Below are 25,590 nucleotides of genomic sequence, written 5' to 3' on the forward strand. Positions count from 1 at the left end.
ACAGGACTCTACCACCACAAGGTTGAAGGGGGGTGGACCACAGGACTCTAGCACCACAAGGTTGAAAGGGGGTGGACCACAGGACTCTAGCACCACAAGGTTGAAAGGGGGTGGACCACAGGACTCTACCACCGCAAGGTTGGAAGGGGGTGGACCACAGGACTCTACCACCACAAGGTTGAAGGGGGTGGACCACAGGACTCTAGCACCCACAAGGTTGAAAGGGGGTGGACCACAGTAATCTAGCACCACAAGGTTGAATGGGGGTGGACCAAAGGACTCTACTTCCACGTCACGTCACAGGGGTGTTCAGGCTCTACCACTTCACAGGATGGGCTGGGCAGGACTCTACTACTTCACGTCCCAGGAGGGGTGAGCAGGATCCAGCAATGGCATTCTATGGAACTCTACCACAAAACAGCACAGGGTGACAATCCAGGAATCACCCACCTGCAGCAGTCTCCAGACAGCGAATAGGGAGAGAGCGGGCCTGGAGTGAGCGGCCCTGTTTTCTCTGAGTGGGTGGGTGATGAACACTGGTCCAGAAACGAAAACTGGTCCAGATCGCTGTCTTCGTCCATGTAGCAGAGGGGGGCTTCCCCGAGGAGAGCCGCTACCCCGCCTCCAGCATCTCTTCCTGGGATTCCAGCCCCTGTCCAAGCCCCGGTCCTTCCCTTGGGGACCTCGAACACCTCATCATCTCCCAAGAGGTCCTCTGCTCCCCCCAGGGGAGGCTCACTGCCCCCCATCAGGGCGCTGAAGGATTTGGCGATGTGGAGGCGGGAATCGTAGCTCCCCAGCTCAGAACACTGGAGACTGGCCGAAGTAGAGGAGCGAGAGAAAGGGAGGAAGAGGCGGAGGAGGTTGGAGCTGGGAGGGTGGAGCTGGGAGTTAGGAGGAGGAGGAGGGGGGACGCCGGTAGAGGGAGGTTGGAGGCAGTGTTGGGGGTTGAGGTATTTGTAGTTGTTGGTGAACGAGGGGACGAGGTGAGGGTGTGTGTGGGTGTGTGTGTGCGTGGGAAACGAAGGTAGGTTTGAGGCCTGGTGTGGGAGTGTGGCTGCTTTGCCGTTGAGTGCCTTGGATTTACGGTCCGTGTTGGGTGGTTCGGGTTTAACCTCCAGCTCTCCTTCAGAACAGGTCCGGTCTATGAAGTGCAGTCCACTACAGAGACTATCCATGCGCTGGCCAACATCGTTCAGAGAGTGAGAAAACTTCAGTGTCCCATTGACTGTGGAGGGGCGGAGCAATGAAAACCATTCCGTTCCGAATGAGACCCCGCCCCGGGCTTTGGGGGGCTTGAAGGCTGGGGGTGCGTCCAGGCAGAGGGTTGTCATGGAGATGTCTCCTCCTGACCCTTGAGAGGTTTTGCCGTTTGAGTTCAATAGAACCACGGCGGTCTGCAAAGGCTTCTGGGAGCACTGATCTGGAGATGTGACGGTAAGGCTGTGTGTGAGGGAGTGGAGGGATAGAGGGGTGAGGGATGGAAGTTGGAGGAGTGGAGGGATGAAGGGATGGAAGTTGGAGGAGTGGAGGGATGAAGGTATGGAAGTTGGAGGAGTGGAGGGATGAAGGGATGGAAGTTGGAGGAGTGGAGGGATGAAGGCATGGACAGGTGGATGATAGTGGAAAACCGGTACAGGAGAGAGGAGAAGAGAGACAAGCAGGAGGGAGGAGAGAGGGGTAGAAAAAAGAGAAATGAAACAAAAGGCCAGCGTGCATTCAAAGAAAGAAAACAGGATGGAGAATTAAAACAGGGAAACAAGGTGGTTGGTGTAAAGCAGACAATGTGACAATGGACAATAAAGTGTTCTTCTTCAGTACAGTGTAGTACTCCTCACTTCCAACTCTAGCTCCTATCTATTCTGTTTGGCATCAGGCAACACCATCTGTGACCCGTCTTTCATTATATCAACTATCCATGGGTCTGCCTTGCCCTCAGCAGCCCAATGCAATTGAAGGATGTAAACCAGCAGATGTCATGGTTGGAGGGATAAAGGTCAGGGGGTTAGAGTTCAAAGGTTATTATTTAAAGGTGTGTGTACAGTACCTGCAGATGTCCTGGTTGGAGGGGGTGACCGACGTTCGTGAGAAGTTGCAGGGGGCGTTGACGGAGGTGGGGCTCCCCGCCTGAGGGAGAGAGCGAGAAATACAAAAATAACTCTGATTAGTCTCATTGGCATCACCAGATGCCTGCATATACAGTAACGAGTAGTGCTGAGTGATTAACCGACAACGTTAGGTTAGATACACGCAAACCACACGAGAGAGAAATAAACACAACACAACGATAAGAGAAAGGATAAGAGAGTTTGTGAAATGCCTAGTTAACTAGGATGACTAAAGACAGTATAGTATGGGAATCACAGAGATAACTGTCTGGCTGGCAGGCTGCTACTGCCTGAGCAAGCACAAGATGATAACTTTGTCTGGCTGGCAGGCTGCTACTGCCTGAACAAGCACGAGATGATAACTTTGTCTGGTTGGCAGGCTGCTACTGCCTGAACAAGCACGAGATGATAACTTTGTCTGGCTGGCAGGCTGCTGCTGCCTGAGCAAGCACGAGATGATAACTTTGTCTGGCTGGCAGGCGGCTACTGCCTGAACAAGCACGAGATGATAAATTTGTCTGGCTGGCAGGCTGCTACTGCCTGAACAAGCACGAGATGATAACTTTAAGGAATTCAAAATAATAGTCATCAAATAAAAACGAAGTAATATACACAACTAAAATATTTTATTATTTCATAGTAATTTAAAATGTTCTATTGATGTCTACCCAATGTGGACCTGACAGAGACAATATTTTGACAATTGAATGTTCACTATTTTTGGCTTGGAAAGCTCTAATCATTGTATTGTCATTATTTCATAATGCATTTCTTGTTTATTTATTTTTATTGGAACCGAAATCGAAAACCGTTATTATTTTTTAATAATTGAAACGAAACAAACTAGAAAAGCACTAATCACTGAGCAGTAGGAGAGAGAGAGCTGGCCTCTGATTAGCTGTATACTTCCTCAGATATACATTGAACAAAAATATAAATGCCTGAGCTGAAAACAAATATCCTGAAACACAAGAAGCTTATTTCTCTCAAATTTTGTGCACAATTTGTTTACATCCCTGTCTGTAATAAAGTCATTTTGTGGAGAAAAACTCATTCTGATTGGCTGGGCCTGGCTCCCCAGTGGGTGGGCCTAATCCCTCCCAGACCCACCCATGACTGCACCCCTGCCCAGTCATGTGAAATCCATGGATTATGGCCTAATGCATTTATTTCAATAGACTCTTCCTTTTGAACTGTAACTCAGTTACTCAGAAATTGTTGCATGTGGCATTTATATTTTTGTTCAGTGTACTATATCCCATTTAGTAGACGCGTTTTAAGCATTCAGTTCCACAGAATGCACATTTCTATCCAGCCCGCGCAATGATTTGGGTTGTCAATTCATTTTGGCCAGCTTCCATACCGCCCGTGATGCGCTGCACTACATGTCACAGCAACCACTGCCAATGTGATACACGCTAAACTGCTGTGCATTACCACACACACACACAAGAGCCAGCCAGTGCGCTGTATCATGTCATCACTAATGGCACAGACCGAAACATTAAACGTGGTGTAGGCTAAATGTCCATGCACCAATTTGTAAGTCGCTCTGGATAAGAGCGTCTGCTAAATGACTTAAATGTAATGTAAATGTAAGTTTCCGTTCTATCAGGTCATTGCTGTAGCCTACAGAAAATGTAATCTTGTTTGTCAACAAGTTAAAACCTCTTGGGGATAGGGCTGTTTACTGCCCCCGCTGGAGTAATTGCATGCCCATAGTAAACATCATTTTTTTGTTGTCAAAAGTTGCTAATATATGCAAATAAAAAATATTATTGAATAGAAAACACTCTAAAGCTTCTAAAACCATTTAAATTATGTCTGTATGTAAAGCAGAACTCTCAGGGCAGTCATTCTCCCAAACTCTCTCTTGTCATCAGAAAAGTTGGCCCAACTTTGACATCATCGCCCCCACCCTCCCCAAGCACCTACAGGTCTGGGAACAGTCTCTTTGTCTTCAGCGCGTTCTCAGCTTTCAATGGGGATTCTCATTGTGAGAATCGAGCGCTCACGAGTTTTGGCGGGCCGAAACCTTTCGGTCACGCAAAAAAACAGGTCACTCTCATGCGCGCTCTGCTCCGGTCCTGTCTTTTTTCCAAGATCGATTATACAATGCATACGTTTCTGTTCGTCCTCACGATTGCTGTACACCTTTATAACATGTTAAAGCTTGATTATGAACTTAGTTTGACAAGTTTAGTCGACATATAATATGTAAGTTCGACGTTTTGGTGCGCATCCACTTGACTTTTGGCTACATTTCAACCGAAATGTAAGGTTGACAATGAATAACCTAAACCTATTTATCTCTTCAGTAAAATGGCACCGGAGAAGAAGGCTGACGTTCTATGTGTACCCAAATTATTGTGTTTTTTGTTCGTTCATTTGCATTGTTTGTAACTTATTTTTTTAAATGTATTTTGTACATAATGTTGCAGCTACGTCTCTTATGACCGAAAATTACTTCTGGACATCAGGACTGCGATTACACACCATGGACTGGCAAAATCCTTAAATTTTTACCTTTAAGGAGTCTGACAGCCCAACACAAATAATATACTGCTTTCTCGGGAACAGGCCCAGATCCCCGTAATTTGCTTGAAGAGGAGGCAGAGAAAAAGGTGCCAGAGGGCAGGCTGCCTTCTGAGAATTCATAGGCAATCGAATAAACCCCCACTTCCATACACTCTGCTAGCAAACGTGCAATCTTTGGAGAATAAAATTGATGACCTACGCGTAAGATTAAACTACCAACAGGACATTCAATACTGTAATATCTTATGTTTCACGGAGTCGTGACTGAACGACGACACTATCAACATACAGCTGGCTGGTTATACGCTGTACCGGCAGGATAGAACAGCGGCGTCTGGTAAGACAAGGGGCGGGGGACTATGTATTTTTGAAATAACAGCTGGTGCACGATATCTAAGAAAGTCTCCAGCTATTGCTCACCTGAGGTAGAGTATCTCATGATAAGCTGTAGACCACACTATATTCAGAACCACATTCCTGTAAAACTTAGAGAAGATCTAATGTTAAATACTGTTGAGGTAATATGGCTACAGGTTCATCTGCCTCACCTAAAGCCCATTCTTATGGGAAGCTGCTATAGACCACCAACTGCTAACAGTCAGTGTCTGGATAGTGTGTGTGAAATGCTTGATAATGTATGTGATATAACAGAGACGTATATTTTCTGGGTGATTTAAATATTGACTGGCTATCATCAAGCTGCCCACTCAGTTAAAAAACTTCAAACTGTAACCAGTGCCTGCAACCTGGATCAGGTTGTCAGTCAACCTACCAGGGAAGTTACAAACAGCACAGGCATTAAATCATCAACATGTATTGTTCATATCTTTACTAATGCTGCAGATATTTGCTTTAAAGCAGTATACAAATCCAAAGGATGTAGTGATCACAATATAATAGCCATATTTAGGAATACCAAAGTTCCAAAGGCTTGGCCTAATATAGTGTGTAAGAGGTCATACAATACGCTTTGTAGTGATTCATATGTTGATGATGTAAAGAATATTTGCTGGTCTGTGGTGTGTAATGAGGAGCAACCAGACGCTGCACTTGACACATTTATGAAACTACTTATTCCAGTAGTAACTGGAAAACACGCACCCATTAATGAAATGACTGTAAAAACGGTTGGATTGATGGGGGATTGGAAAATTGTATGGTTGAGAGGGAAGAGGCAAAAGGTATGGCAATTAAGTCTGGCAGCCCAACTGACTGGGAAACATACTGCAAATTAAGAAATCATGTGACTAAACTAAATTAAAAGAAACTACACTACGAAACAAAGATAAATGATATAAAGAAATATAGTAAAAACCTTTGGGCACCTCAAATTACATTTTGGGGGAAAAAAGCCTACTCGGCTCGTTCATTCATTGAATCAGATGGCTCATTCATCACAAAGCCCACTGATATTGCAAACTACTTTAATGACCTTTTCATTGCAAGATAAGCAAACTTATGGAAGACATGCCAGCAACAAACGCAGACACTACACATCCAAGTATATCTGACCAATTTATGAAAGACAAGAATTGTACTTTTGAATTCTGTAAAGTCAGTGTGGAAGAGGTGAAAAGATTATTGTTGTTTATCAACAATGACAAGCCAGCAGGGTCTGACAATCTAGATGGAAAATTACTGAGGGAGGATAACAGCAGGCGATTTTGCCACTGCTATTTGCCACATCTTAAATTTAAGCCTACTAGAGACCGTGTGCCCTCAGGCCTGGAGGGAAGCCCTACTCAAGAATAGTAAAGCCCTCTTTACTGGCTCAAGTAACCGACCAGGCTGATTGATTACCAACCCTTCGTAAACTTCTGGGAAAAAATGTGTTTGACCAGATACAATGCTATTTTACAGTAAACAAATCGACAACAGAATTTCAGCATGCTTATAGGAAAGGACAATCAACAAGCACAGCACTTACACAAATGACTGATAATTGGCTGAGAGAAATTGATGATAAAATTATTGTGGGGGCTGTCTTGTTTGACTTCAATGCAGCTTTTGATATTATTGATCATAGTTTGCTGCTGGAAAAACATTTACATTTAAGTCATTTAGCAGAACATATGTTATGGCTTTACACCGACACCTATAATGTGGAAAAGGAGTTACTTGTCCAACAGAACTTAGAGGGTGTTCTTTAATGGAAGCCTATCAAATATAATCCAGTTAGAATCAGGAAATCCCCAGGTTAGCTGTTTAGGCCCCTTGCTTTTCCAATTTTTACTAACGACATGCCATTGACTGAGTTAAGCCGTAGTTTCTTTGCATGCATATGACTCAACACTATACACATCAGCTACTACAGCGAATGAAATGACTGCAACACTCAACAAAGAGCTGCAGTTAGTTTCAGAGTGGGTGGCAAGGAATAAGTTATCCCTAAATATTTCTAAAACTGTAAGCATTGTGACACCTCTTGCACTGAAATGCAGTGTCTTTAGACCACTGTGCCACTCAGGAGCCCTCTTACCTGGAAGCCTCTAAGAAATCATGCTATGGCCTCCGACAAACAATCAAACAGGTAAAGCATCAATAAAGGACTAGGATGGAATCGTACTACAGGGCTTGCAAACAATTACAGACTACAAAGGGAAGCATAGCCGAGAGCTACCCAGTGACATGAGCCTACCAGACGAGCTAAACTACTTCTATGCTCGCTTCGAGGCAAACAGCTTCTTTGCTCGCTTTGAGGACAAGACAGTTCCACCACCATGGCCCGCTTCCAAAACCTGCGGGCTCTCCTTCACTGCAGCCAACATGAGTGAACCCTCTCAAGGCTGCCGGCCCAGCATCCCTAGCCGTGTCCTAAGAGCATGAGCAGACAAGCTGGCTGGTGTGTTTACAGACATAGTCGATCTATCCTTATCCCAGTCTGCTGTTCCCACATGATTCAAGAGGGCCACCATTGTTCCTGTTCCCAAGAAAGCTAAGGCTAAAGATAACTGAGCTAAATTACTATCGCCCCGTAGCACTCACCGTCATCATGAAGTGCTTTGAGAGACTAGTCAAGGACCATATCACCTCCAGCCTACCTGACACCCTAGACCCACTCCAATTCGCATACCTCCCCAATAGGTCCACAGACAACGCAATCGCAATCACACTGCACACTGTCCTAACCCATCTGGACAAGAGGAATACCTATGTGAGAATGCAGTTCATCAACTACAGCTCAGCATTTAACACCATAGTAGCCTCCAAAATCATCATTAAGCCTGGGTCTCGACCCCGCCCTGTGCGACTGGTTCCTGGACTTCCTGACAAGGCGTCCCCAGGTGGTGTGGGTAGGAAACAACATCTCCACCCCGCTGATCCTCAACACTGGAGCCCCACAAGTGTGCATTCTCAGCCCTCTCCTGTACTCCCTGTTCACCCATGACTGAGTGGCCATGCACGCCTCCAACTCAATCATCAAGTTTGCAGACGACACTACAGTGGTAGGCTTGATTACCAACAACGACGAGACAGCCTACAGGGAGGAGGTGAGGGCCCTCGGAGTGGTGTCAGGAAAATAACCTCACACACAATGTCAACAAAACAAAGGAGATGATCGTGGACTTCAGGAAACAGCAGAGGGAGCAGCCCCCTATCCACATCAACGGGACAGTAGTAGAGAAGGTGGAAAGTTTTAAGTTCCTCGGTGTACACATCACAGACAAACTGAATTGGTCCACCCACAAAGACAGCATTGTGAAGAAGGCGCAACAGCGCCTCTTCAACCTCAGGAGGCTGTAGCAATTTGTCTTGTCACCAAAAACACACAAACTTTTACAGACGCATAATCGAGAGCATCCTGTCCGGCTGTATCACCACCTGGTAAGGCAACTGCTCCGCTCACAACCGCAAGGCTCTCCAGAGGGTAGTGAGGTCTGCACAACGCATCACTGGGGGAAAACTACCTGCCCTCCAAGACACCTACACCACCCGATGTCACAGGAAGGCCAAAAAGATCATCAAGGTCAACATCCACCCGAGCCACTGCCTGTTCACCCCACTATCATCCAGAAGGCGAGGTCAGTACAGGTGCATCAAAGCGGGGACAGAAAGACTGAAAAACAGCTTCTATCTCAAGGCCATCAGACTGTTAAACAGCCACCACTAACATTGAGTGGCTGCTGCCAACATACTGACTCAAATCTCTAGCCATTAATAATTAAAAAATTGGATGTAATAAATATATCACTAGCCACTTTAAACAATGCCACTTTATATAATGTTTACATACCCTACATTACTCAGCTCATATGTATATACTGTACTCTATACCATCTACTGCATCTTGTCTACTGCATCGCTCATCCACATATTTTTATGAACATATGTAGTTGTTGTGAAATTGTTAAGATTACTTGTTAGACATTACTGCATGGTCGGAACTAGAAGCACAAGCATTTCACTTACACTCGCATTAACATCTGCTAACTATGTGTATGTGACAAATAAAATGTGATTTGATTTGTCCGAATCTGTAATACCAATATGTTTTAAGCAGACCACCATAGTCCCTGTGCCCAAGAACACTAAGGTAACCTGCCTAAATGACTACCGACCCCTAGCACTCACGTCTGTAGCCATGAAGTGCTTTGAAAGGCTGGTCATGGCTCACATCAACACCATTATCCCGGAAACCCTAGACCCACCTGAATTTGCATATCGCCCCAACAGATCCACAGATGGTGCAATCTCTATTGCACTCCACACTGCCCTTTCCCACCTGGACAAAAGGAACACCTATGTTAGATTGCAATTCATTGACTACAGCTCAGCATTCAACACCATCGTGCCCTTAAAGCTCATCACTAAGCTAAGGACCCTGGGACTAAACACCTCCCTCTGCAACTGGATCCTGGACTTCCTGACGGGCCGCCCCCAGGTGGTGAGGGTAGGTAACAACACATCCGCCATGTTGATCCTCAACACAGGGGCCCATCAGGGGTGCGTGCTCAGTCCCCTCCTGTACTCCCTGTTCACTCATGACTGCACATCCAGGCACAACCCCAACACCATCATTAAATCTGGGTCCTCAGATCCTCAAAAGGTTCTACAGCTGCACCATCAAAAGCATCCTGACTGGTTGCATCACTGCCTGGTATGGCAACTGCTCGGCCTCCGACCGCAAGGCACTACGGAGGATAGTGTGAACGGCCCAGTACATCACCAAGGTCAAGCTTCCTGCCATCCAGGACATCTATAACAGGCGGTGTCAGAGGAAAGCCCTAAACATGGTCAAATACTCCAGCCACCCTGGTCATCGACTGTTCTCTCTGCTACCGCATGACAAGTGGTACCGGAGCACCAAGTCTAGGTCCAAGAGGCTTCTAAATAGCTTCTAAATACCCCCAAAGCCATAAGACTCCTGAACATCTAATCAATTGGCTACCCAGACTATTTGCACAGTCCCTTTAATAACTCTACCAACATGTATATACAATATTCCCTCAACTAACCGGTGCACCAGCACATTGACTCTGTACCGGTACCCTGTTTATAGTCTAGCTATTGTTATTTTACTGCTGCTCTTTAATTACTTGTTACTTTTATTTCTTCTCCTTATCCCTATTTATTTTAGCTGCATTGTTGGTTAGGGGCTTGTAGGTACGCATTTCTCTGTAAGGTCTACTACACCTGTTGTATTCAGCGGATGTGACTTATGAAATTTTATTTTATTTTAATATTTTAAAATGCTATGTACATCAGTGGATATTATAAAAGGGCCATATTTATTCAAATAAAACAATGGCCAGTTTGGGCCAATTGTTTGTACGTAAAATAATACAGAATAGGCTATGTCTGGCCCATGAATTCGTTGTGTTTTTTTTCCAATATGGCCCATGTGCTGATTGAGTTTCACACCCCTGACTTAGGAGATAAAAGGAATTCAGAGGGAAGCTGTCAGAATGGCGATCAAACATACACAGTACAGCTGGCTGCTAGCTCACATTACATTGCGACTAGCTGGCAAAACATTTGGAAAAAACACTTGGAGAACCAATTTGAATACTAAACTACTTCTACAGATATATTTTCAGTTGGTTTGGTTTATTAATTGGCTGTTAATTTAAAGGTCGAACATGAGGAAAGTGTTCACTTTTTCCATAGACTCAATAGAGTACTTCAATCCTGCCCGCTAGCCTTGATTTTAAAGATCATGTTCATGGCCGTGAATAAGCTCTCTATACCTCATTAAGACACATATTAGCAGCACTGGTGTGGTAGTAACAAATGGGATCAGAATTCCTTTCTCATACTCAGTGGTAGTAGAGGAGTGAGGTAATATCCAGTGTCCCAGTACACCTGCTGTAGAGAACAGAAGCTCTGCTATCAGAAGCCTACCGAGCTACAGGCACTGTGTTTTAGTCTCTACTATGTACCACCCACTAATTACCTATTGATTCAATCTGGAACTAAGGGGCAATTCATAGCTCAGGGGCTGACGAGATCAATAAAAAATTCAATGTCCATCCCTGCCTTTCACCCTCGCTGTAGCTGTCTCCTTCTGTGTCTGTCTGCCTCCCTGTCTGCCTCGCTGTCTGCCTCGCTCTCCCTCTCCGTATCCGTATCTGTATCCCTCTCTCTCACTGTAGCTGTCTCTCCTTCTGCCTGTCTGCCTCCCTGTCTGCCTCGCTCTCCCTCTCCGTATCCGTATCCCTCTCTCTCGCTGTAGCTGTCTCTCCTTCTGCCTGTCTGCCTCCCTGTCTGCCTCGCTCTCCCTCTCCGTATCCGTATCTGTATCCCTCTCTCTCACTGTAGCTGTCTCTCCTTCTGCCTGTCTGCCTCCCTGTCTGCCTCGCTCTCCCTCTCCGTATCCGTATCCCTCTCTCTCACTGTAGCTGTCTCTCCTTCTGCCTGTCTGCCTCCCTGTCTGCCTCGCTCTCCCTCTCCGTATCTGTATCCCTCTCTCTCACTGTAGCTGTCTCTCCTTCTGCCTGTCTGCCTCGCTGTCTGCCTCGCTCTCCCTCTCCGTATCCGTATCTGTATCCCTCTCTCTCACTGTAGCTGTCTCTCCTTCTGCCTGTCTGCCTCCCTGTCTGCCTCGCTCTCCCTCTCCGTATCTGTATCCCTCTCTCTCACTGTAGCTGTCTCTCCTTCTGCCTGTCTGCCTCCCTGTCTGCCTCGCTCTCCCTCTCCGTATCCGTATCCCTCTCTCTCACTGTAGCCGTCTCTCCTTCTGCCTGTCTGCCTCCCTGTCTGCCTCGCTCTCCCTCTCCGTATCCGTATCCCTCTCTCTCACTGTAGCTGTCTCTCCTTCTGCCTGTCTGCCTCCCTGTCTGCCTCGCTCTCCCTCTCCGTATCCGTATCCCTCTCTCTCACTGTAGCTGTCTCTCCTTCTGCCTGTCTGCCTCCCTTTCTGCCTCGCTCTCCCTCTCCGTATCTGTATCCCTCTCTTTCACTGTAGCTGTCTCTCCTGTGTCTGTCTGCCTCGCTCTCCCTCTATGTATCCCTCTCTCTCACTTTAGCTGTCTCTCCTGTGTCTGTCTGCCTCGCTCTCCCTCTCCGTATCTGTATCCCTCACTCTCGCTGTAGCTGTCTCTCCTTCTGTGTCTGTCTGCCTCCTTGTCTGCCTCCCTCTCCCTCTCCATATCTGTATCCCTCGCTCTCGCTGTAGCAGGTCTCTCCTTCTGTGTCTGTCTGCCTCGCTCTCCCTCTCCATATCTGTATCCCTCGCTCTCACTGTAGCTGTCTCTCCTTCTGTCTGGCTGCCTCCTTGTCTGCCTCCCTCTCAGTAACTGTATCTCTCTCTCTCTTGCTGTAGCTGTCTCTCCTTCTGTGTCTGTCTGCCTCCCTCTCCATATCTGTATCCCTCTCTCTCTTGCTGGCTCTCCTGTGTCTGTCTGCCTCGCTCTCCGTATCTCTCTCTGTCGGCTGATTTTCTTTCTATCTCTCGTTTTTTTATATAATAATAATAATATCCTTCTGTGCCATTTCCCTCTCCATATCTGTATCCCTCGCTCTCACTGCTTTTATCTCCTTCTGTGTCTGTCTTACAGTCATGTGTGCATACATTCTACGTATGGGTGGTCCCGGGGATTGAACCCACTACCCTGGCATTACAAGCGCCATGCTCTACCAACTGAGCTACAGAAGGACCACCACTATGTAAACACATACAGGAAGGAAAAGAGAAGCACATAGGAGTGTGAGAGGATCGAAACGGAGGAGCTGTCTTTATGATCAAACAGACAAGACTATATTTAACCGTGGAAGGAGAACATTTACATAGTCTTTTATTAAACACCAGCAAGAGATAGACGGGAATAATGATGACATGAATTTGTTATCTGTAAAACTATCAGATATACAGTAAAAATGGGGCTTCTATAAATGCTTGACAATCCCTGAATGATTTACGGTACTAAACGTATGTATATATCACTCCTCTCCCTCTCTCTCTAATTGATCCCCCTCTCCCATCATCTCACCCTTCTCATCGCTTCTCTATACCCCTCTCGGTCTAGATGGAGAATAGTAGAGACTAAGAAGAATAAAGACAGAAGTATTTAATGTGAATGAACATGATGTCCACAGACAGAAATAGAACAAAAATCCAGAGACAAGAAGATTTGTTTCTATTAAGGTAAATCCAATCATTGTCTGCCAATCTGTATGACTACGAGCACAGATCAGAATGGATCAGGTATTGATGGTCAGGGGCTATAAACTGTACTAACATTATACAATGTACTTTTTATTGATTCTATCCAGTATCATTAGAACTGTATGAAGCAGATGATAAAATAAACAGTAAAAACTAAATCTTTGCAACATAGACGAAGTTAGAAGCTTCTATCCAAAGTGACTTAAAGTACAATGAATGAATACATTTTTCAGAATGTGTATGTGATCCCTGCAGGAAACGAGCCCACAGTCATGGCAAGTTCTAACAGAGTCTGTTAATGTGTGTCAGAATAAACACACCATTTACCATTCCTGGTAATACCTCAAACACATCTCTAACCAACTCTCTGCTCTCTGTTTGTACAGCAAACATATCCTTGTTCTTTAAATTTCAGGTATTTCTCCTCAATGAGATAAAGTCATCTCAATGGTATGAGTCTTACTGAGGCCTAAGACCAAAGCAAATAACCAAGAAGAGGCAGACTCAATCCAAACTAGTTACCATGACACTTACCACAATAACAACTTGAAGAATCAGCAGCGATTGCTACCGAGAGCAGATTTCAATCAAAATAATTAATCCTACTGCCAAAAGGTGCGAGGAACATCTACTAGCCAAGACGCAGATGGCCTGCATGTGAGTTATATTGGTACGACTGTGGCAATTGTATAGTAGTATAAAGAAAATAGTCTACGGTCACTTCCTCATGGTCTAAAAGCAAGGTGAAGGAATTGGAGAAAGAAACAGAATGTACAAGACAGGAGGCCTATTCAGCCACATAGGAACATGAAAGGTCAATAGAAAATAATTGGTTTATGCAGTTGCATAGCAGCACAAAATAAATAGTATACTGTAGGGTGTCCAATCAAAAAAGTATATTTTGACAAAATGGGTCAAATAATAAATTATAAGTGTCTAGACAACCCTGTAAGAAAACCAAAAGTCCAAAGCTCATGTCTCTATCATAATCCGTTCAAAAGTGATTGGAGTTTTTACCCTTGTAGGGTGGCCAGAATTAGGGTGACTAAATCAATGCCAGAGGAAAAAAGTGATCATAAATCTTGAAAATTCTCATCAGCTAGTCTGGATGCTGTGCAAGAACTGAGGCCACTGGCTACTTGACAGGCTCACTTTCCCATTGAACTCATCATATTTCTTCTTGAATCCGCAGGACATAAAACAATAAGAGGTGTATATACAGTACATTGATTGAGACATGACATGTAGTATTTCATATTTTAGTAGATTTCTCACAAAAACAAGCGTCTCTCTATGAAATGTCAACGGAGCACTGAGCGTATACCAAGCTATTTACTTTCCAAGCCTTTTACATTTCATTCAGCGGTGACCCCCAGAAACAACTTTGACGACCACAAAATGTTACATTCTCAAAGGTCGTTACGAGGAATATGGGTTACGAAATCCCACTTTTTGAATATAACTTTTATAATATGTTAGAGAAAGACCCCACTGAATGATTCAGAACATGAATGATATTTGTCTTGGTAAAATGCATTTTATAACATAAAGAAGTGAAATTCCATCACCAACGCACGTTTTCACCCACTCTGACACCTTATATCAGGGATCATCAACTAGATTCAACCGCAGTGCGATTTTTTTCTTGAATGGTCAGGGGGCCGGAACATAATTACAAATCATTTGTATACTGCAAATTGACCACAATAAGCCCAAACAGATATAATTGCTTACATTTGTATACGATCACATATATCTATTATGAGTGGGAATACTTTGGAACAGATTTCCAAAATTAAAATCACTTGTTTTTACAAACTGCAAAGTGCAGTGTGCTCCAAACCAAATAGTGAGAGTGTGAACGAACTGTCAGCATTGGAGAGAGAACAAGAGACCGGGCCTAAACAGTAGCAAATTTCCGCAAACTACTGCAAACTGTAACAAACCATAAGAAATTACCCAAAACTACAGCAGTGTCTCTCAAATTACAGCAGTGTCTCCCAAACTGTATAAGTGTTTCCCAAACTGCAGGAGTGTCTCCCAAACTGCAGGAGTGTCTCCCAAACTACAGTGGTGTCTCCCAAACTACAGCGGTGTCTCCCAAACTGCAGGAGTGTCTCCCAAACTGCAGGAGTGTCTCCCAAACTGCAGGAGTGTCTCCCAAACTACAGCGGTGTCTCCCAAACTACAGCGGTGTCTCCCAAACTACAGCGGTGTCTCCCAAACTACAGGAGTGTCTCCCAAACTACAGGAGTGTCTCCCAAACTACAGGAGTGTCTCCCAAACTACAGGAGTGTCTCCCAAACTGCAGGAGTGTCTCCCAAACTGCAGGAGTGTCTCCCAAACTACAGGAGTGTCTCCCAAACTACAGGAGTGTCTCCCAAACTACAGGAGTGTCTCCCAAACTACAGGAGTGTCTCCCAAACTACAGGAGTGTCTCCCAAACTGCAGGAGTGTCTCCCAAACTGCAGGAGTGTCTCCCAAACTGCAGTAGTGTCTCCCAAACTACAGGAATGTCTCCCAAACTGCAGGAGTGTCTCCCAAACTACAGGAGTGTCTCCCAAACTACAGGAGTGTCTCCCAAACTACTGGAGTGTCTCCCAAACTACAGCAGTGTCTCCCAAACTACTGGAGTGTCTCCCAAACTACTGGAGTATCTCCCAAACTACTGGAGTGTCTCCTAAGCTACTGGAGTGTCTCCCAAACTACTGGAGTGTCTCCCAAACTACAACAGTATCTCCCAAACTGCATTATGTTAGTTAGTGTAACAGTATAACTTTAGACCGTCCCCTCGCCCATACCCAGGCGCGAACCAGGGACCCTCTGCACACATCAACAACAGTCACCCTCGAAGCATCGTTACCCATCGCTCCACAAAAGCAGTGGCCCTTGCAGAGCAAGGGGAACTACTACTACAAGGTCTCAGAGCAGGTGACATCACCGATTGAAACGCTATTTAGCGCGCTCAGCTAACTAAGCTAGCCGCTTCACATCCGTTACATTAGCGTGACTGATGAAGGGCAGCTCAGAGAGCTGCAGGTCAGAGCTGTGTGTGTGTGTTTTTGTCAGAGATATAATACTTTAATACTGTACTCCCAAATCAGTATGGGAGGCCTCCCAGGGCCCAATAAGACACAGCTGGAGCAGCTCAACTAGTACCATGCTTGATACATCTAGGTTCTCTTAACAGAAGCTCATAGCTAGTTTGTAGGATGAAAGAGGTGCAAATGAAATAATATGTAGACTGGTCTTATGTGCTTCTGCCTGTGCATTGCTTGCTGTTTGGGGTTTTAGGCTGGGTATCTGTAAAGCATTTTGTGACAACTTCTAATGTAGAAAGGGCTTCATAAAATAGATTTAATTTGACTCAGAATTTGTATGGCATTGAGTTGGTGCAGCACATCCTCTCAGCTCTGACCACAGTAATAGGTTTATTTCAGTAGCAATATGGTAGCTGCTCTAGTGATGTTGGAACGAAATGAATAACATGTATACTAGGAACTCTTCTCGAACCAAGTCATCTATATTATTTGATTCCAGACACTGTTTCTTGCTATCTTAGCAAAACTGTAATTTGACAGAGAAATATCAGCTAGCTAACATCAGACAGGCTAGCCAACTGCAGATAGCTATCCCCCAAGCTATGCTAACTAGCTTCTGTCAGCTTGGCTTAACACAAGGTTAGCACCGGTTTTACATTCTATTTACTTCTTCTTCTCTACTTTAGCTCCCACATAAAACTGAATTAGCCCTTGTTTGTTGTGATTAAACGGCATACCCCCCCCCCCCAAAAAAACACCCAAATGAAACCACACCCCGAAGACAACTCGTTTGCCTTCAGTCATGGCCAGTAGCATTTCTTAACGAGCATTGATGAAAAACAAGGCCAAATCGGGAAGTGCAGTTCTCTAAGAAAAATTCCTTACCAAAAAAAATGTTTTTTTTTCTACAAGATTAAAATCACAGTTATCACAAAACATAGTATTTTCTGTGTATGGCCTGGGGAAAGTTAAAAACCAGAGAGGCTATCTTGGTGAATTTGCGAGGAATACAAGACAAGACATTGCAAGATAACGTTACAGATTACCAAGACATATATATGCGCACAGACGGCTCTTTCTGCCTGCCCCCTCCTCTCTCTCCCTCCCCCATGCTGGCTCGTCTACTCTTTCTCTCCGTAATGATGCGAGTGTGTGTCGTGTAGAATATTCTAGCCTATTCATTGATGAATACTTTACTGAAGTTGCGAGACATTGTAGACCAAGAAATTGCATGATACAGCATCGCGCAAAACAGCTTTTGATTGCCGTTTGATAGGCCTAGTGCATGGTTCTGACTGACTGTCTGGTGGTCGACCTGCCTATACTGGTAGATAGGCCTAGTGCATGGTTCTGACTGACTGTCTGGTGGTCGACCTGCCTATACTGGTAGATAGGCCTAGTGCATGGTTCTGACTAACTGTCTGGTGGTCGACCTGCCTATACTGGTAGATAGGCCTAGTGCATGGTTCTGACTAACTGTCTGGTGGTCGACCTGCCTATACTGGTAGATAGGCCTAGTGCATGGTTCTGACTAACTGTCTGGTGGTCGACCTGCCTATACTGGTAGATAGGCCTAGTGCATGGTTCTGACTGACTGTCTGGTGGTCGACCTGCCTATACTGGTAGATAGGCCTAGTGCATGGTTCTGACTAACTGTCTGGTGGTCGACCTGCCTATACTGGTAGATAGGCCTAGTGCATGGTTCTGACTGACTGTCTGGTGGTCGACCTGCCTATACTGGTAGATAGGCCTAGTGCATGGTTCTGACTGACTGTCTGGTGGTCGACCTGCCTATACTGGTAGATAGGCCTAGTGCATGGTTCTGACTAACTGTCTGGTGGTCGACCTGCCTATACTGGTAGATAGGCCTAGTGCATGGTTCTGACTAACTGTCTGGTGGTCGACCTGCCTATACTGGTAGATAGGCCTAGTGCATGGTTCTGACTGACTGTCTGGTGGTCGACCTGCCTATACTGGTAGATAGGCCTAGTGCATGGTTCTGACTGACTGTCTGGTGGTCGACCTGCCTATACTGGTAGATAGGCCTAGTGCATGGTTCTGACTGACTGTCTGGTGGTCGACCTGCCTATACTGGTAGATAGGCCTAGTGCATGGTTCTGACTGACTGTCTGGTGGTCGACCTGCCTATACTGGTAGATAGGCCTAGTGCATGGTTCTGACTGACTGTCTGGTGGTCGACCTGCCTATACTGGTAGATAGGCCTAGTGCATGGTTCTGACTGACTGTCTGGTGGTCGACCTGCCTATACTGGTAGATAGGCCTAGTGCATGGTTCTGACTGACTGTCTGGTGGTCGACCTGCCTATACTGGTAGATAGGCCTAGTGCATGGTTCTGACTGACTGTCTGGTGGTCGACCTGCCTATACTGGTAGATAGGCCTAGTGCATGGTTCTGATTGTCCCTGGTGTCCGACCAGCCTATACTGTGCACCTCCCCTCTCTTTCCGTCCCTCGCTAGCTCGTTATGAAGGATACAAGTGTTTGTGTTCTCGTAAGTACAGAAACTAAATCAGTCTCCTCCGTTCCAAAAATACTGAATCTTAGGAGTCAATTCCTAGTGGAATCGAATCTTGACACTCACAAATGGGACATCGGGAGCCGACGTGCAAGGAGTCAACTCTCCACTATTACGGCTTCGTCGTAACAGTTGGAAAAATGGCAGAGAAAGGCAAGTGACAGCAGAGAAGTCCTGTATAGCAATACTTTAAGATGTTAAATGAGAATGTGGTGAAATACAATACATTGTGAATTTACGTGGAATTTAGTGAATTTTTCTTATTGTTTTAATGGAAAACCACATTTTTTTAAATGGCAGTTTAAACATTATTATTATTATTTTTTTTACATCACTACTGCATACACAAAAACACGCACACAGCCACACACAAAGGTTGATTATGTTTCCAGTATTTAAAAAAAAAATTTAATCCCAAGAATAAATCACTTTTCTTCCGAGTAACCCAGTATTTCTCACCAAAACCAGAAGTGTCAATCAAAAGCATTATAAAGCATATGAATATGTCTGGATTTGATTACAATTTTGATCAGAATGAAAATTCTAACCTGATGCAATCTGAGCCATACATTAAAGTGCCCTACATTAATGACATTCAATGAAGTTTAATATCCCAAAAATATTAGCCTACCTATCTCAGTTAATATCTCTATTGTTGCTTCATTCCTCCTCGCTTTCAACAGTTCAATTAAATACGTTTTGTTGTCTTTATCTTCATCGTTCTAATGACATACTTCAATAATATAGGACTAGGATTAGATTCAGAATGCTTTCACTTCTCTTCACAAAGATTGATTGGTTATGGGTCTGAATAAATAACTGCTATAGCCTATCGCCATCTCATAACCAATCATTAATTAGATAAATATAAGGCTAATACTGCATTGAATATATTACCTGAAAGAGGTTGGCTAGGACACCTACTGTATATATAGGGCTATATATCAATCTAGAACGGGATTATCTATTTTTGGATGTAATTTGAATGGAGTTGATGGAGAGAGAGAGACTGCGAGAGAGTGCTCGCATTGATTTATAGCAACGATATTCGAGTGATAGGCTGTTTTAAAACTCAGGCTGCAATTAGAAAAATAATAATCTTTACAATTAAAAAAACAAGGTGACCCACGAAAGCCAGATGGATATGTGTAAATTAGATGTGCATTCAGTCTTTATATTACTGCAGTATAGGCTATGTTGCAGCAAATGTATGTCTACCTGTCACAAGAAAAACAGTTACCATGATAAGATGATAGATCTACATACACTGTGAACTCCAGTTACCCTGATGAGATGGTAGAGTATGGCGATAGTAAGAATGTATGCACACATGACTCTTTGGATAAAAGCGTCTGCTAAATGGCATACACTATTAACTCCAGTTACCCTGATGAGATGATAGATCTACATTTTGCACTGTGAACTCCAGTTACCATGATGAGATGATAGATCTACATGCACTGTGAACTCCAGTTACCCTGATGAGATGATAGATCTACATGCACTGTGAACTCCAGTTACCATGATGAGATGATAGATCTACATGCACTGTGAACTCCAGTTACCATGATGAGATGATAGATTTACATGCACTGTGAACTCCAGTTACCATGATGAGATGATAGATCTACATGCACTGTGAACTCCAGTTACCATGATGAGATTAGATAAATCTAATGCACTGTGAACTCCAGTTACCATGATGAGATGATAGATCTACATGCACTGTGAACTCCAGTTACCCTGATGAGATGATTAGATCTACATGCACTTTGAACTGGAGTTACCATGATGAGATGATAGATCTACATGCACTGTGAACTCCAGTTACCCTGATGAGATGATAGATCTACATGCATTAAAAAAACTGTGAACTCCAGTTACCATGATGAGATGATAGATCTACATGCACTGTGAACTCCAGTTACCCTGATGAGATGAAAGATCTACATGCACTGTGAACTCAGTTACCATGATGAGATGATAGATCTACATGCACTGTGAACTCCAGTTACCCTGATGAGATGATAGATCTACATGCACTGTGAACTCCAGTTACCATGATGAGATGATAGATCTACATGCACTGTGAACTCCAGTTACCATGATGAGATGATAAATCTACATGCACTGTGAACTCCAGTTACCATGATGAGATGATAGATCTACATGCACTGTGAACTCCAGTTACCCTGATGAGATGATAGATCTACATGCACTGTGAACTCCAGTTACCCTGTTGAGGTGAGCTGTCTGTCCCCACCCTAAGTGTTGATTCTCCATGCAGAGGCCGGAGACAAGCCAGATATAGACATTGCATATAATTTAACAGTTCCATTTCACGCCATGCTGTTCATGTAAATAATTTATAATAATTTACCGGTTTCTGGCAGTTATTTATCCAGGGAAAAAGGAGTGGGTTTGGGCAGTAAATCTCAGCAACCGAGTTCCCGCCATTCAACCCTAACACACACTGGCACAAAGGCACAGATGCAGAGACAGTGTATACTAAGAGCTGCCTGCCTGCTCATACACACCTGAGTGCTCTGTCAGGCAAGTCATTGTGTGACTAAACTTGTCTGTCAGGATATTACTTTAAGCAACAACAAAAGGGAAGACATTATCCAACAGTTTCTTCTCTCTATTCATGTAGATGAATTGTGGATTGGATCTTTTATCATTACTCATTTTCACTGGGTCTGAAAGTGACTCGTATGGAGATAATTCACTTTATAAAGATATTATTAAAGGATAATTCCACCCAAAACCTACAAAACATGACCAAAAGTATGTGGACACATGCTCGTCAAACATCTCTTTCCAAAATCATGGCCATTAATATGGAGTTGCTCCCCCCCTTTGCTGCTACAACAGCCTCCACTCTTCTGGGAAGGCTTTCCACTAGATGTTGGAACATTGCTGCGGGGACTTGCTTCCATTCAACCACAAGAGCATTAGTGAGGTCGGACACTGATGTTGGGCGATTAGGCCTGGCTCGCAGTTGACGTTCCAATTCATCCCAAAGGTGTTCGATGGGGTTGAGGTCAGGGCTCTGAGCAGGCCAGTCAAGTTATTCTACACCGATCTCAACAAACTATTTCTGTATGGACCTCGCTTTGTGCACATGGGCATTGTCATGCTGAAACAGGAAAGGGCCTTCCCCAAACTGTTGCCACAAAGTTGGAAACACAGAATCATCTAGAATGTCATTTATGCTGTAGCGTTAAAATTTCCCTTCACTGAAACTAAGGGGCCTAGCCCAAACCATAAGTTAGAGCCCTAGACCATTATTCCTTTTCCACCAAACTTTACAGAGGGCACTATGCATTCGGGCAGGTAGCGTTGTCCTGGCATCTGCCAAACCCAGATTTGTCCGTCGAACTGCCAGATGATGAAGCGTAATTCATCACTCCAGCGAACGCATTTCCACTGCTCCAGAGTCAAATGGCGGCGAGCTTTACACCACTTTACACCGCTTGTGTGCGGCTGCTCGGCCATGGAAACCCATTTCATGAAGCTCCTGACGAACAGTTCTTGTGCTGACTTTGCTTCCAGAGGTAGTTTGGAACTCGGTAGTGAGTTTTGCAATAGAGGACGATTTCTACGGGCTATGCGCTTCAGCACTCGGCGGTCCCATTCTGTGAGCTTGTGTGGCCTACCACTTCGCGGCTGAGCCATTGTTGCTCCTAGGCGTTTCCAGCACTTACAGTTGACCGGGGCAGCTCTAGCATAAACGGTGCCATGTTAAATGTCACTGAGCTCTTCATGAATGTTTCTCTATGGAGATTGTATGGCTGTGTGCTCAATTTTATACACCCACTAATTTGAAGGGATGTCCACATACTTTGTATATATAGTGTATATTTTTGAATTTGTTCCATTAATCCATTGTTGATATAGTCCCAACATGTTTTGCAAGTCAGCAATCATGTTTTGAAGATATATAACTTTGTATTTTGAAAGTCATCCTTTAATATTGATCTATAAGCCATGAATCCTAACAAAAAAGGATTGTTACCAGAATTAAATGAAATCATGCTGACTCATGCTGAGCGTTGAAACATGGTGGTGTTGAATCACTTTAACCCTTGAAAGGCTGCTTCTGCTTTCTGGTTACCGGAGTGGAATGACATCCTGCCGACTCATGCCGCCCGGCTCAAACATGGCAGCTGTAGCGTTGCCTTGGCGACGAGGTGACCCTGACTATTAGCACATGTAAAGCTTTATCCCACTAAGAGGCTCACAGGAGAACACAACCAATCTGGCCCGGCAGAGAGGAGGGAGGGGGAGAGGGATGGTGGAGAGAGAGAGAGAGAGATAGAGAGACTAGTACTGTTCCAATATGAGGATTGAGGAACCGCCAGTGCTCACTTCCATATGAGATGAAACTGAGAAGGAGAAGAAGTCAAGGTAGACTACTGAGTTGCACCCATGAGTGTCAGTTGGGAAGGAAGAGGTGAGACAGTCTCTCTCAATAAGAACTGATCCGAGAGCTGTATCTCTGACTATGGGAGTGACTGGCAGGTTAGGACCCCTGGAAGGCCAGGTCTGACTCTCTTTCTCTATAGGATGTCTATTCTGTCCGTTAATCTCTCTCTCTCATACTGTATGTTGCATCTCTGTCCTTACCTTGGAAATATTGCTGGACCTGCTGGCAGAATGACCGAGGGGCTTCTCATTCTGAAAGAGAGGACCAGAAAGACTTAGTACATTCAAATTACATACAAATGACAAAATACCTTCTTCCCCGAGCTGTGTTAGAGACATAAGAGATACAAAAGAGAATTTCTGTTGCCAATTTGACAGTGATAACACATGATAAAATGTCTCGTAATGATGATTATATCTTGATGATTACTGTTGTTTAGGGTAGCTCTCATTGTTTTGTTTTACTGCGGAGCCCCTAGTCCTGCTCTACATGCCTCTGTTAGCTCCATTGCCCCACCCCCCACACATACGGAGACCGCACCTAGCTTAACTGCCGTTTTCAGAGATGCAGCCTCTCTCATCGTCACACAATGCCTAGGTTTACCTCCACTGTACTCGTACCTTACCATGCCCTTGTCTGTGCATTATGACCTGAATCTATCCTACCACGCCCAGAAGTCTGCTCCTTTCACTCTCTGTCCCCAATGCACTAGACGACCAGTTCTTATAGCCTTTAGCCGTACCCTTATCCTACCCCTCTTTTCCTCTGGTGATGTAGAGGTTAACCCAGGCCCTGTGTGTCCCAAGGCGCTCTCATTTGTTGACTTCTATAACCGGAAATGCCTTGGGTTCATGCATGTTAACATCAGAAGTCTCCTCCCTAACTTCTTTATTCACTGCTTTAGCACACTCCGCCATCCCCGATGTCCTAGCCGTGTCTGAATCCTGGCTTAGGAAGGCCACGAAAAATTCTGAAATGTCCATCCCCAACTACAACATTGTCCGACAAGATAGAACTGCCAAAGGGGGCGGAGTTGCAATCTACTGCAGAGAGAGCCTGGAGAGTTCTGTCATACTATCCAGGTCTGTGCCCAAACAGTACGAGCTTCTACTTTTAAAAATCCACCTTTCCAGAAATACGTCTCTCACCGTTGCCGCTTGTTATAGACCTCCCTCAGCTGTGCCCTGTACACCATATGTGAATTGATTGCCCCCTATCTATAGTCAGAGTTCGTACTGTTAGGTGACCAAAACTTGGATATGCTTAACACCCCGGCTGTCCTACAATCTAAGATAGCTGACCTCAATCTCACACAAATGATCAAGGAACCTACCAGGTACAACCCCAAATCCCTCTAAATACATTTCTGCAGTTTTCAACCAGGATCTCCGTGATCACTGCCTCATTGCCTGCGTCCGTTATGGGTCTGCTGTCAAACGACCACCCCTCATCACTGTCAAACGCTGCCTAAAACACTTCTGTGAGCAGGCCTTTCTAATCGACCTGGCCCGCGTATCCTGGAAGGATACTGACCTCATCCCGTCAGTAGAGGATGCCTGGTTGTTCTTCAAAAGTGCCTTCCTCACCATCTTAAAAAGCATGCTCCTTTCAAAAAATGTAAAACTAAGAACAGATATAGCCCTTGGTTCACTCCAGACTTGACTGCCCTTGACCAGCACAAAAACATTTTGTGGCACACTGCACTAGCTTCGAATATAGCCTTTAGTTGCGATATGCAACTTTTCAGGAAAGTCAGGAACCAATATACACAGTCAGTTAGGAAAAAAAGGCTAGCTTTTTCAAACAGAAATTTGCATCCTGCAGCACTAATTCCCAAAACTTTTGGGACACTGTAAAGTCCATGGAGAATAAGAGCACCTCCTCTCAGCTGCCCACTGCACTGAGGCTAGAAAACACTGTCATCACCGAAAAATCCACGATAATTGAGAATTTCAAGAAGCATTTCTCTATGGCTGGTCACGCTTTCCACCTGGCTACCCCAACCTCGATCAACAGCTCTGGACCCCCCGCAGCAACTGGCCCAAGCCCCCCCTGCTTCTCCTTCACCCAAATCCAGACAGCTGATGTTCTGAAAGAGCTGCAGAATCTAGATCCCTACAAATCATCTGGGCTAGACAATCTGGACCCTCTCTTCCTAAAATGATCCGCCGCCATTGTCGCAACCCCTATTACTAGTCTGTTCAACCTCTCTTTTTATCGTCTGAGATTCCTAAAGATTGGAAAGAGGCTGCAGTCATCCCCCTCTTCAAAGGGGGTGACACTCTTGACCCAAACTGTTATAGACCTATATCTATCCTACCCTGCCTCTAGACC

General features: G+C 44.7%; 1 protein-coding gene across 6 annotated transcripts in view; it reads right to left on the reverse strand.

Annotated features, from left to right (window-relative positions):
* LOC124041115 (E3 ubiquitin-protein ligase MARCHF8-like) overlaps positions 1-25,590 on the reverse strand; it is a 165,029-nt gene that overhangs the window by 25,876 nt on the left and 113,563 nt on the right. For 4 of the 6 annotated variants that reach the window (XM_046358299.1, XM_046358297.1, XM_046358298.1 and 1 more), the window contains 3 exons: positions 23,457-23,507; positions 2,048-2,127; positions 451-1,443 (listed from right to left, as the gene is read on the reverse strand). In XM_046358299.1, coding sequence (XP_046214255.1) covers positions 451-1,443; positions 2,048-2,127; positions 23,457-23,507 — 1,124 coding nt within the window. The remainder of the gene's footprint in view (positions 1-450; positions 1,444-2,047; positions 2,128-23,456; positions 23,508-25,590) is intronic. The other 2 variants (XM_046358302.1, XM_046358301.1) reach the window with 1 other exon arrangement.

Source organism: Oncorhynchus gorbuscha, linkage group LG08 (genome assembly GCF_021184085.1).
Source record: "Oncorhynchus gorbuscha isolate QuinsamMale2020 ecotype Even-year linkage group LG08, OgorEven_v1.0, whole genome shotgun sequence".
Taxonomy (NCBI): domain Eukaryota; kingdom Metazoa; phylum Chordata; class Actinopteri; order Salmoniformes; family Salmonidae; genus Oncorhynchus; species Oncorhynchus gorbuscha.